General features: G+C 42.1%; 1 protein-coding gene across 19 annotated transcripts in view; it reads left to right on the forward strand.

The window, feature by feature from the left end:
• LOC126874421 (uncharacterized) overlaps window positions 1–14,020 on the forward strand; it is a 171,172-nt gene that overhangs the window by 49,334 nt on the left and 107,818 nt on the right. For all 19 annotated transcript variants that reach the window (XR_007692789.1, XM_050636453.1, XM_050636463.1 and 16 more), the window contains exon 3: window positions 11,972–12,019. Coding sequence is in view for 18 of the 19 variants with exons in the window: in XM_050636453.1 (XP_050492410.1) it covers window positions 11,972–12,019 (48 nt within the window). In the remaining variant the exon portion in view is untranslated. The remainder of the gene's footprint in view (window positions 1–11,971; window positions 12,020–14,020) is intronic.

The raw sequence follows: 14,020 nt of genomic DNA on the forward strand, positions 1-14,020 counted from the left end.
TTTAAGCGCTAGAAGTTATTTTATTCCTCTGTAGATGTCGCATTGGTCGCGGACGACGATTCATCTAACGATATGTCGCAAGGAAAAGGAATTTCTTGTGAGCGAAGTCGAATCGCAGTTTCCAATTCATCGCGTTTACGCGATGCTCCTGGTTGTTGGTTTTCTCGTCGCGTCCCTCTTTTCGTCTTGTGCATTCAGCGGCGTTAACGATCTCTTCTAAACTACTCGTAGGCCGGTGAAGAGGTACGGCGCGTCGCCAAGACAAAAAGAATCGTAGCGTCGCGAACGAGAAAGAACGGCAGTCAGTAAGCGGAGTGGTCTCGTTTCATTTTGCTCTTACCGCCCCTTTTCTTCTCTTCTTCCTCCTGCTACGTTTCCTTCCTTTTACCCCACCCCTCGTTCGCTAGGTTTTGTTCGTCGAGTCGCGACCAACTCGTCCGAGTCGAAACCTGGTGTCCTCTCTTCGTGCACGTCGTCTTCGCAACGTCATATCGGTTGTCCGCGCATTCAGATTAGCCTCACGAATTGGTCTTTCCAACGTCTTTGATCAAACTACGATCACCATTTGTCGCGTTAATGTTATTTTATGATGTTTCGTGGTGAAGCGCATTCGTGTTCTTGTTACGCGTTTAATTTAGCGTCAAAGCGAGTCGTAAATTTTACGTGTCTCATCTTACATTTACCGGTCTTTTATCACGAAAATTCAATGACGTTGAAAATTGACAATGACGTTCGCGTTATGAATTTACAATTTTTCTAAGAACATGGATGGCTGACAGAACTAGAAGTACTTGCCTATCTCAGTCGGTGTCAGCTTCACGACCAACTAAATGTCATGGCGTTAAATTGCGTGGAAATAAGCGAGAAAAAATGCCACCGCCTTGTGCAATGTTGTCGCAAAGCCGTTACGTTTATCCTGGTTACGCGAAGACGTACGTCACGTTTACCATCGCGTTCTACGGCCAAAATTGTTGAAACTATCACGATTCGGCTACTGATATTTCATTAGTTGCTTGTTATAAGAAGAAACGATTTTAATACGCCGTTTGGTCGATATACTGTTTGAAATACGAACCATTCGTTCTCACTTCAAAACACCTAAACAATTTCTCTTGCTAATAATGCACAACACCATGCGTTTCGTAACTCTGAACTCGATTTGAAAATTACTACGAACAGATTAATTTGGTTTAACGACCGAACAGTGTTGAGAATAGCGGACTGGTGCTAGGAAGCAACTAGGGAGGAGTAGAGTTTGTAGTTTCACGGTGAACGAATTAATTTCGCGATCTTCTCGTTACATTGGTGGAAAAGAAGAGACAACTTGTCGTTCGTTGAGACAAGGGAAAAAAGCAAGTGGTAGAAGTGGTGCGACGAGGAGACGCGAGAAGCACAAACGAAGTTAAGCTCGTGGAAAGACTCGTCTCCAATTATCCAGCGTGGCACGAGTGTCGACAGAGTTGCGACAGAAAACGCGACGCTGATTCCCTTCGTCCAATTACTTTCGAAACAGTCCTCTCCGTATCAATTTCGAATCTGCGTTCTACTTTGAAAGATCATTAGAGTTTCGTGGATTCCAGCTTGCCGGTTACGCGCTGATAAAACTCCTTTCGCAAGAATTTGTCGAATATAGCACGTCGTGAAACGCGATACACGCTGTCACTGTCGGGTAAATCTTTCTTCTCCGAAACTCTTTCTCTCGACGTTCTCGACGGTAACAGGATTGCGCTTTGACTCAGAAACTTCTAACAATCACGATATATCAAAGCTGTGAAGATAAGTTGTCGTTATAAAAATCCGATACCGTTTACGGTCTCCGCGCACCACACACGCGCTCTACACGGTAACGTGAAACACTCGGTATAACTCGATTTTCTGATGCTTTCATCCAATATGAAGCATAACGTGCTTTCATTTGGCCGAATATGTCCAGTAGCAGCGGAAATTACCCGAATTTGAATATTGCAAGCATATTTTATGATATTGGGAATGCGTTACGAACAGCGTTAGTCAGATCGGCCAACTACCAAACTGACGGAATAAAATTATTTGCGGTTAATTAAGGCCGTTAGTCAACTGAGTCGCCTCTCGTTTGTTTCACTTGCTTTCTTCTCTCATGTGGCTGAATATTTAGCTGCTATACATCCACCTGAACTTTCTCGCTTTGTTTTCACCCTAAGACCAGCGCAGTACACATGGTCACGATGTTCGATCGGCACGCGCCACTGCCAGAAACAGAACGTAAAGAAGGAAGGCGCGCCATCACGCTTCTTTAGCTTCCAATGGATCCTGCCGGAAGTTAGAGACGTTTCTAGATTTACGCGTTGCGTCATCTATCGTATTTTAAGGCTTGCACGCATGCACGCACGCACGCATATTAGCACGAACAGATGGCAGCACGCAAGCCGCACCACAGCCACAAGGTGTAAGAACACCACGGATTGATCACATCCTGCCCGATCGGTTTATTCTTCACCGACCAGTAATCGGATATCGCGGCTCTTCTTTCGGCATCTCGCGTAACGCGCACCGTGCAAGAAAACGCGAAGCTTTCAACGATCGTTGGGTTTCTGCCAGCGTCAACCGCAAGAAGAGAAAGTTAAATACTCAAGGGTACCATAAATTACGTTCTGTTCAAGTTTATAGACCTACTTAAGAAGCAGTCATTTTGTATCGCACAACACATTCTACTTTTCGGTTAATTGTTTACGAGTAGACTTCCATGATTTTTTGATACATTGTAGAAATCAACATTTTGCGCTACCATCTCCTATATTTATTCCACTATATTGCACTATATTTCTTATGCGTATAACCGCCGCTCGGTCTTCATTTCCGAGATATTGGGAAAAACAGCAATGGTCGGTATCGTACAGCGAATTCTACCTGCAATTGTGCGCTAGTATTAATCGACGGGTGCCTTACAGCGGCCGGATAAAATAACAATTTACCTGAACCTAAATTCTTATCTCTTGCTTATATAGATTTTATATGGATTCATTTATATGGATTTATATGGATATATATTTATATTTATATGGATAGATTTATATGGATAATTGTACGTTGAATTCACTATAATGGTAGCGACAGATTTCTGCGATTCTCTCGGAAACCAAGAACGAGCGACGGTTAGATGTATAGGAAAAAGGTGTGCAAAATGTTGACTTCTCTAACGTATTTAAAAATCATCGAAGTCGGTACGCTAGATGTACCTGGTGTCAACACCACCTAATAACAAAATCCGTAATCACTTAGTTACAGACCCAATAATATAAAAGTGCAAGTAATTACCGACATTTATTTCTTATAGAATTATTATCAATTTTGAAGAACATTATACGAATTACATTTTGAAGCTTTATTTGCGTGATAATCAGATAGTAGAATCAGCAAAGTTTTAGCAATAAAATGTTTCGATAAGAGATTAAGAACAAAAATGTACAATTTATCTTCATAATGTATATATTAAATATTAAAGTTTTTATCGAAAATGAAAGCTATGCTAAGACTTTTGGGCGTGAATGTACATCACCGGTAAATTTTAGTTTAATTCCAAGAAAACCTTTTTCAATTTACTGTGCGTAATTCAAACCACAAATAGTACTTGGGATAATTCCGATTGGTTAATTACGGCCTTTGCAGTTTGCCGAATACACCTGGCCGGGCTTGCAGAACAGCGATCGATTGTTCTCTCTCGTTCCGACGTTTTCGACGGACCCGTTATTAGTCCGTAATTAACGTTATTACGAGGAAACGCGCGTTTATGGTAATCGGCATGAAACCGTACGACACCAACACTACACTCGCGTTGCTTATTCTGGCGAGGAGATTATTCCTGCTCGACTTACACGCGATGTATAATCGGTGGCGGATCGTCGAGAATCTCGGCTAGTTTTTCCAACCACTTCGCCAACCTTTGCTCTATCCCGCGTTTCTCGTTCGGTAAGCCTCTTAACCGAGAGTCGAACGCGGAAAGAAAGTCGCTGACTCGAGAACAGACGTCGCTAGCTTCTCCCTGCGTCTGTTGCAAACTTCAGCTTAATCGCCACTTAAGAGTCACGTGATCGCGCTTCGTTCTGCGATTTCGCAAATTGCCACGAGGAAACGTTCGCTCGTCTCATCGTCCTACCGCGCCCTACATCCTTCACGAGAAATGTTGCCGAAAGTTATCGATTCTCGTCATATCGCTCGCAAACATCGTGCAACATCGTCTTTCCTTGAATAACGAACGGACCAGTGGATTCGGAGAAGATTTCGCTTGCAGTGGAGAACCATAATCGAACTCGAATTAACGGTACATCGAGCCGAGTAGAATATTTTTGAAACGCACAGTATAGAATGCAGTATACAGTTACGCTCTTTTATAATCTCCGCTTGTATCACGAAAGCTAAGTAACGGTTTTTATCTGGCTCTAACGTTCACCGCGATAAAAACTGACTGGCGCGAAAGGCTCAGTTGTTAGTTCAGTGGTGCGCTTGACTGTAGGATCAGCCAATTAACCAAATCGTCGGCTGCATGATAATGACGATTAAAGGGCAACGAATGGTTCGATGGACGATAGGCCGGCACAATGGACACGCCGCTTAACCCAGTTCCAAGACGAATTTCGGCCGGTCGTTTATGGAAATCCAGCGTTGGCGCGCAGTTGCGCGAATTCCAGCCACCGAATTACATCGAATTTGAGGTGGCGGAAGCGCGCGCGTCATCGCCACCCCCTGGCCACCGCCGCCGCCCCAACCCCATTAGTCTCCGGGTGTACGGGCTGGCCCGCAAAATGCCTCTCGCGTAATTGCGAATTGCCATCGTTGCGTTCGACGATCGATTTCCGTGAGAGCGCAACGAGGTGATTCGTCGTTGTTCCTCCACCGAACCGGGTTACTAGTTAATTTCATGTCGTTCGCAGCACAGCGGATCGTATTACGTTTCGTAACAACGTTCAATTTAAGCTCAGCCCGATATCTCTGAATTTCGTTTATCCCGATATACGATTAACCGCGATTCTCCTCTTCCTGCTTTGTTACTTTGATCTCTGCCGCGCCCTTCCACCCCGTGTCCACGTCCAACCGCTCTTTCTATTTCGCTTCAATTATTGCGTTTCCTTCCACCAGAGTAAATTGCCTCGACCCGATGGGAAAATTTCAACGTTTTAACGACGCTGGTAGCGGTCGGAAGACGCGTTTCTCCATACTGAAACTAATCTCTGCAGCCACTTTGCCTTTAGCCCTTTACTACCTGCACGTGTACGATAGATTCCGCGGCACAAATTCACCAGCGCACGGATCACAGATACGTTCAGTCGTATCTCTTTGGTTCACGAGGTTGCCTCGAGAACACGACTATAGAGCGACGTGGGCTTAAACTTGCGACGTAGAGACAATTAATTTTACGCGTCACTGGATTTGAGAGGTACTTGATCGTAATTACGAACGACGTATGTTTCTTTACGGTTCGATCGCTTCGCTTCGAGCGGATCTTCGACTGAGAAACTTTCTCCCTTTGAAACTGCCGAAGTTCTCGCTCGAGATATAAGATTGTATCGCACGGTGCAGGATACCTTACTTTACGTCTTTTTGGACACCTACTCAGTTTCGACGTTTGAAATAAACTCCTCCTTTCTTACGATTAGACTTAAATCGATAAATCTGAGAAACGACGAAGTATTGAAAAATCTTTTGCCCTACATATTAAAAACTTCGTTAGGTAGCTCTCGATTATCGAGGTAAACGACACACTACTCATCCATAAACTGGACACAGATTGCTGATAAAGAAATATCGATTGACCGTTTAGTTATTAAATATTAATCAGAGGTTAGGAGATTTTTGTATTTTCGTTACTATTCTTCTATGATTCGTTACTTGATAGAATTTGAAATAATATATACGGAGAAATGAACGCGAGAATGAACATCGCTTGATAAATTTGTTCGTCGTCCCATCGTCATTGGCATCTGACGTTCGAAATGCCGCGCAAAATCGCGATTCTCGATTGTAGTTGGTCGAGCGGCCGATAGAGGGCAGGACCGCGAGGGCGAACCAATGCCGGGAGTAAAAAACCGTTTTCCATCAGATTGACCGGGTTTCAAGGGCCGCGTTAGTGTTTGTGGTGGTGATGGTGGTGGTGGTAGTGGTCGAGAAAATCGAGTGGTTACGGCGGTGTCGATCGATCGTCGGAATTCCCGGCTGCTATTCGGACAGGTTGTCTTTCACGGAACGATGAGACCATCCGCCTATCGATAACCGATCGTCTCGATACGCCGCCGCGTGGGTGCATCTAGTGCGAAAAAGTGAACAGGATCCTTGTCCGGGATATACCGCTCGTTCGAGTGTCGAGTCGCAAGACAGAATGTGCAGCAAGTGCAGCGAATGTTGCCAGGGATCTAGGCACAGCGTGGATGCTAGCCCCACGCCAGGATCAGATTCCGAATCTTCAGGTAACCATAGTGGCGCTTCCTAAGAATTTCGCGGTTAACCTCAAATCTATTTATTTTCACCTACTTTTACAACAAGAGGCGTAACCAAATTCTTAACGCAGCTTTCGTGTAAATGCTTTTACGATACTTTTTATGATACACGAAAAAAGAAATATAACAGGAAGCATTGTGAATGGTTAAAGCTAACGTCAAACAATTTCTTAATATTACAAACGTTGTCCTTGATTGCCTGTGAGATATATTCGTCGAATCAGTTCTCCGATTCCGTAGTAGCTTTTGGCACGTAATCAGGATGACTGGCATTCTATTATTCTTCGTCGTCACAAGCAGATAAAAAGAAAACATTCGTGACGATAAAAAATTGTTTAGATTCTGCGAAATATTTCTGTTACGTGTATTTTTTCTCTACCTTAACGCTGGCGACGATAAATAATAATTTACGCGAAATCTGCAGTTATCGGTTCGGTTTTTCTGTTCTCAAAAAGTCGGACGTATTTGAAAATTGCGCGCGTTATGGGATTACAGACGACCGATACGAAAGAAAACGACTCGTTTGTTTCTTCCGCTAGCTTTATCTAACGGAGAGTGAAAAAAAGTGTTCGGCGAGACGTTTCACGAAACGCAAGAATTTCTCGCGCATCCGCCTAATCTCCGCTCGAGTCTTCTCGTTCCCATGCGGGGGTCTGATCGGTAGAAACACGGACGCGGATATTTCCTGCGAAGAGAACACTACGTATCTAGGGACTTTCTCTAGGATCTCAGTCAAACTTTTAATCTCTCGTTGTTGGAGTCTATGCAATGTACATACAGGGTGTCTCTTAACACGTGGGCAGTATTTCAGACTAGGGATGTTTGATTCCGATTCTCCAGATAATCAAATCTCTACAGTTTCCACCCGAGCCGATTCTTTGTTTTAAAAATTGAGAATTGAATATTTTTAGCGTTACTAAGGAAGGTTCCTCGCCGCAACTACTCGACTGAAGGCTAGCACGGACACGTGCAGTAATTTCGCTTGATAACTTTATCGTGGTTCAAGTGTGTACAGTCATGGTATTTCATGCTTACGTACATTTGCCCGAAAGATACACGAATATCTTTTTGCTTTTCTAATTATACGATTGAATCTACATGTAAGAACGCGGTTCACGCTTATTTACAGTTTAACATTTCCAGAGATTAACCTCTTAGGTACGGCGGAATTACGCGTAAGAGATACAGCACTGCAACGTGCAACGGATAATTTTCTTCTTTACGCAAGCACATTGCAATGATGATTTTAATAACTAAATTATCATTTTTCTTAGCGATATGATGCATAGACTTTAACTTTAATAATTTACTTTAATAATTAAGAATACAATTGTGTGTGATATATTTTAATGCACGGTACGACACATAGACCCACGTCACAATTTTCATACTCATAGCATGATAGTGTTTTTCAAATTGCTCTTCGTTTTCTATTTTGAAGCGACATTTTGAGATTGGAGATTCTAAAAAATTATAAGAACACGGATCAGCATGTTAAAAACAGCATCTAACAATGGTATATTTAAATTAACGAAAAGCAACAATTGATACCTAGCACTAGCGTACCAAAAACAAAGACTATACAGGGTACTTGGTAACTGGTGGTACAAGCGGAATAACAATTTTTCGTTTGGGGCTTTGTTTTCGAGAAAATCGACTTTGAATTTTTGCTCGGTACGCGTGCACTTTATCGCGTCTCGTTATAACGGATCTCACTGTAGATCGTTGTCTCGATGGAAAAATTTAAAAAAAGAAGATTAAAAAAAATGTTTATTCTATATTTTCGACTTCTTTTTTCGCGTAGAATCACCCCCTTTCCGCTTGTACCACCAGTTACCAACCACCCTATATAATATATATCATAATATATAACATAACTGTACTTTACCTTTAATGTAAATTGGCAAATTTTGAGAAAAAGATTATAAAAGAAATGTAAGAATGATATTTACAAAATTCAAAACGGAACATATTATGAAATAAAGGGAGAATAAATTAATGCTAATTGTATTTCAATATTTGTTGAAAATCACACTAATAATACTTATTCAAAATCGTTAAGAAAAACGGAAAAATCAGTTCGCTTTTATAAACACAGTACTTACAAATAAGAAGAATCATGGTTTGGTCATAGTCTGATATAGAACACGTAGAATATAAAGCATGAATACTGTATTCTCAATTATACAGGGTGGTTGATATCTGGTGGTACAAGCGGAAAGGGGGTGATTCTACGCAAAAAAAGAAGCCGAAAATATAGAATAATAATTTTTCGTTTGAGGCTTTGTTTGCGAGAAAATCGACTTTGAATTTTCGCTCGGTACGCGTCCACTTTATCGCGTCTCGTTATAACGGATCTCACTGTAGATCGTTGTCTCGATGGAAAAATTAAAAAAAAAAAGATTGAAAAAAATGTTTATATTCTATATTTTCGACTTCTTTTTTCGCGTAGAATCACCCCCTTTCCGCTTGTACCACCAGTTACCAACCACCCTTTATATTCTGTCTGTATATTGCTAACACTGTTATAAAACGTTGCTAGGGCAAAAAGAGCGTGGAGTAAGACAAATGAAAAAGATCATTTAGTTCAGACGGTGAGCGTATCCGCCAGCAGAATGAGCCACTATAGTGGCGTGTAGTGCCTAAGAGGTTAAAAGATACTCATTTAGAAAGCTGTGGTCATCTTCGATTTCGATGATTCGTTAATACGTTGTTAAGGGGGCATGATACTGAACAACTTTCTCCTACACGTATAACCGTCTTAGTTATCGAGATATTTGCAAAGAACTGTCGATACCACTAATTCTGTCTAGAATCGTACATCCGTGACACAGTACGCGTTTCTAGCGGCCTCTTCACGGCGGCTGGATAAAGTAACGCCCAACCGTAACCTAACACCTATCTTTTGTTTCTGTTTATATCAATTCCTTGATGTCGATTTTCTGGGACTTTTAAAAGAGTCTGTTCTTACGATTTCATTTGGAATTGATTTTTTAAAGCGAGTCGAACATCCTACAATATTCGAATACTGATTCACCATCCAAGAACGATGGAGGCAGGTTGCGATATAAACTGGTACGAGAAATACGTATTTATCGTACTTTGAAAATACGCAAACGTTTTCTTCCAAACGATAAACTCGCGTTTATGCGCTCTTTCATCGTTCATGAATGATGAATCAGCCCTTGAAATATCGCCCACTTGTTACGGTGATTAAGAATAAAAATTGCGAAAATTTCATTCGACCATTCATGTTTCTCGTCGCGTACCAACTTTGATGCTATAAAGTAGGTGGTTTTAGAAACATTGCGCTTTCTGACGCATCAATGTACCTGTTTTCCTACAGGCTATGATATTGACGGTAACGAGACTCTCTTCCGGCGGTCGCGTATGAACGAAAAGAGGACCGCTTAGGCGACACGAAAACGGCGACGCGTCCGTATCGTAAACGAGGTTACGAGGAGCGCGAAACGACGAAAGGGTTGAAAGGAGGAGAGCAGAGAAAAAGCTAACGCGAGCGGCATAGCCTCGAGCCATCCTTTTCCTCCCCTCTTCTCGTCCCATTCCCTCTTTCATTCCGTAAATACACCGACCTTTTGACTTTTAGATTTTACAGGACTTTCAGCGGGAAAGAGAGTTTATCGGAGGGCGTTTTCGCGCGAGATGTTTGTCATGGAAATCTTGCTATCTGGCAGAGCGCTTTTATTAAAACGTTGTCTCGATTTTATTAAATCCCAGATGCTTGTAAAAGGCCATCGTATCAGCGTCTCGCGTCTTGACCGCATCGTGAAAAGTGCCTTTCCTATGCCAGCGTTTTCAATATACCGAGAAAAATCGAAATAAATCTTAATCCTATTTGGAACACAGGTCCGCGAGGATGAAAACGTAGCTGACTATTCAGCTGACCGAGAGAATAAAAACGATTAAAACAAACGGGTCTGCTCACCGCAGTGAAACGACCAGCAGCTGTACGCGCCCTCTACCCTAACCTAACTTGATAGCCAGCCGAATAGTGTTTTTTTTTCTTTTTTAACATTTATTAAAATTACAATCAATTCTCGCGTTGAGAATTTTCAGTAATTTTTCTGGCGTGGCGCGGTAATATGGCTAATTATTTATAATAAGTTGATACTTATTATAGATAAGTATAATTTGTACGTAAGTAGTCAGCCGAATAGTGAGCTACGTAACGTGACCTAAACCTGACTGGCTATGCTTTTACTCTGAGAATTTGCGCAGGTCCTGGCCACGGGGACAAGCGGTCCGCTTCGCGGATTAACCCTGCAACTCTGGGAAAATGGGTCGACAGGGTCGATAAATTTAAATTCATATCTCCCGCGTGGCTAAGAATGCGGAAGTAGCGAGAACGCTGGATCCTTATAAATTTACGCGATGCATAGACCGTCGTCCCTCTGCAGAAACGGCGTGTTCTGTTCCTGAAATATGCAGGATGCATATATATGTACCTAGCTCGTGCAACCAGCACACGTACTCGCCCTTACGTTCATGGGTGCAACTAAGCGCCGCGCTCCCCATTTCTATCTCGCTCTGCTCTCCTCCCTTCTCCTTGTTTCTCGAGCTGCGAGGTTTCAGCTGTGCTGGCAGCCGTTGCCGTCGAGCACCGAATAATTTTCAGGCAAACGACTCGCCTTCCAATTATCCCCGCGAGCGAGCTAGTCACGTTGGAAGGAAGCGTACGTAGGATGATCAGAAATTAAGGTTCCTTGACTAATATATGTAATAGAGCCTGCCACGTGTACATGAATTAATAGACGATGAGAATGGCTGAATAATAATGGAACTTTTAGGTAACGTGGTATTTTGGTGCTGCGCATAGGGTGAAACTGTCAACGATGTACGTAATATACACGTATTATGATATATTGGGTTGGCAACTAAGTGATTGCGGATTTTGTCATTACCAGCGAATGACAAAATCCGCAATCACTTAGTTGCCAGCATGCCCAGCTGTTAATCCTTGCCAATTCTGACCCACGCTTTCTAGAGCGTCGAACATTTACAAACTATCCAGCAAATTGAAGTTGGACAATTATAGTTCCGTTTTTGTACAACTAGCGAATAATGGCGAAACTTGGCGAAACAGTGAACCTTAGTTTCTTATTATCCCTGGTGAATTATCGTTTGATCCTGCGATGGGATTAAGGGAGCTTTCGTCAGAACTCTCGGTTGCCAGATATCGTTGATCAGTCAAGATTCCAGGCTACCTTTCGGTGCTCGAAACTCGACAGCTCGATCGCATCTCGCAAGTTTTCAAAGCTCTCGCAAGAAGGTATATTCATCGACCAATTAGGAGAAGTTTGTCGCGCGCTCGCCAATTAAATTCGAATCCAATTAGCATCGTACACGGCGAGGTAACGAAACGCCGCAAGACCCAACTTTTCGAAACCGTTCTTTTGTCTATCGTTTTTTAGCGCGTTCGTCGACGATCTTCTCGTTTCGTAGCTTCCACGCTAATAGACTCGTATCTCCTTTTATTGTTGCAGAGGAAGAGTGGAATTCGGATGGCAAGGGTCGACAGTCCAACGACATCGGTGAGTCAGTCTTTTTCCTCGTCTTCGAGAATTCGGTCGAGCACTCGTCTCGTTCTTTTGTATAGGAAGCGATGGTTTAGCGAAGTCGTGGAAAAAAACATGTCAAGTAGGGTCATTAACTGATCGCGTAATTACCTTTGTTATCTCTGCGAAATATACCCGCAGTTGCGCTAAACGTTCTTATAGCTTCTACAGTGAGAGTAAAGAACGAGGTTCGTATATATATTTAATTACGTTTTTCATTGATTTACATTCCCACGTATTTCATAGCTTTTCAAACAACTTTCAACATATGCAACACACGTGTAAGATACTCGCTTTCCACTGTCACTAACACACGCAGATTTGTTTGAAATTTGACCTGTGTAATTACCAGGCTCGAATGGAACTTCGAAATTATACGATAGTCGGCAGGCTAGAAATCTGCTGGAAACAATTTGCGTGTGTTGGACAGATTTTTTATACGGCCAACTTTGTACGAGCTGCAGGCTGTCGAAACTTGAGAAGGGCTAAACGAAATGAAATTAAGAAACACGACGATTCCGTGACCATTTACAACCCAGCTGCATGCGTTACAAAAAAACGTTGCGTGAGAACGTTGTAGATGTTGCTTAGTCTTTTCGCATACATAGATATATCGATGGATAGATGGCAGACTTACGAGTGGTGAACGTGTGGCTTAAATTTCAATCCTCCGATGATAAGATGGCGCGCTACTAAAAGCAGATCCTTCGTTCTTTTTCACAGAGATATAAAGATAGAGAATACGAGCCATATGTTACCCTACAAGTGGATGCTATATGGCAGTAGAAAGAGAACGCTGCACAGAAGCGTCTTTTGTTCTTGTCTGATCAAGAAGAATACGCACCGACGTTGCTCGTTGATCGATCTTACACTCGCGTATTTGCTGTGCGAATGTGCATGCATTGTTAAAGATCTCTATGCAGCATTTTCTTTTTATTCCTTTTTATTCCTGTCGCTTCTTGCGCTCGCGTGCTCTGTCTTTATATCTCTGCAGTATTTTCTCTCCGTTTGTTTAAATCAACTAATTTATTTACGTCCTAAATATTCGATAGCTTTTAACAGCGTTAAAATTTTTGTAATTGAAAAAAATGTTCTTCGAGAGCCACCCTATCCACGAGTGGTCTTTTCTCTCGTTAAGAGGCTTCAACGACTCTCGATGGTACTACGCTCTGTATTTTAATCGAAGAACCTTGTAGGTCGACCGATGGAATCGCTGTGTTCTTTAAACGACGCATGCGACTATATAGTAGAGAAAACTTACGCAAATTTCCCATACGATTTCCTAAAAATCATCAATTTTATGTCCAACTCTATTTACCATTACACAATACCGACTGATATACGCTGTACACTGTATACTTGGTGAGATAAAATCTTTTGTACAGTGGTAGCTACGAGCACACCTTCATAGAAGATGATACACATAACACTCTTGTGCATTTTTAGAACTTCCACCCGTGCGTTGAAGCGGTCAATAATTTCCCCTTGATTTAATTTCCTTTTATTTCTTTTTAATTTTCCCGGGCAAAATGATAAAAGTGACAGTGTCATTTTTACGTACCACCGTACACACAGCGATATATGGTACTTTACTTTTATCTTTTCTGGAAGAAAATTTCGTCGCGTGAATTTTTTTATACCGATCGATTTGAAAACATCGAACGAAATTTCTGAATAATTGTTTTTCGCCTCGTGTCCGTTTGAACATCGGCGATCGTATGGATATTGGACCTATCGTCGGTTGGACGTATGAAATTTCTCAATTTTCTATTTATCGGCTAGATCGTTCCGTTTTCTTGACAAATTAGCGGTGATTTTGTCCTGCGCAAACTGAGATCTGTCGCACAAGTTTTACCAGCCGGTGTTTAACCAATTAACTGCGGAATTTACTTTTAGAAATTTCTCATGGAGTTAGGTTATGGAGTGCGTAAATAAATAGAAGCGACGACGAGTATATACGTCAAACGTAGCGGAATA

The sequence above is a fragment of the Bombus huntii genome, chromosome 16, assembly GCF_024542735.1.
Source record: "Bombus huntii isolate Logan2020A chromosome 16, iyBomHunt1.1, whole genome shotgun sequence".
Classification (NCBI taxonomy): Eukaryota; Metazoa; Arthropoda; class Insecta; order Hymenoptera; family Apidae; genus Bombus; species Bombus huntii.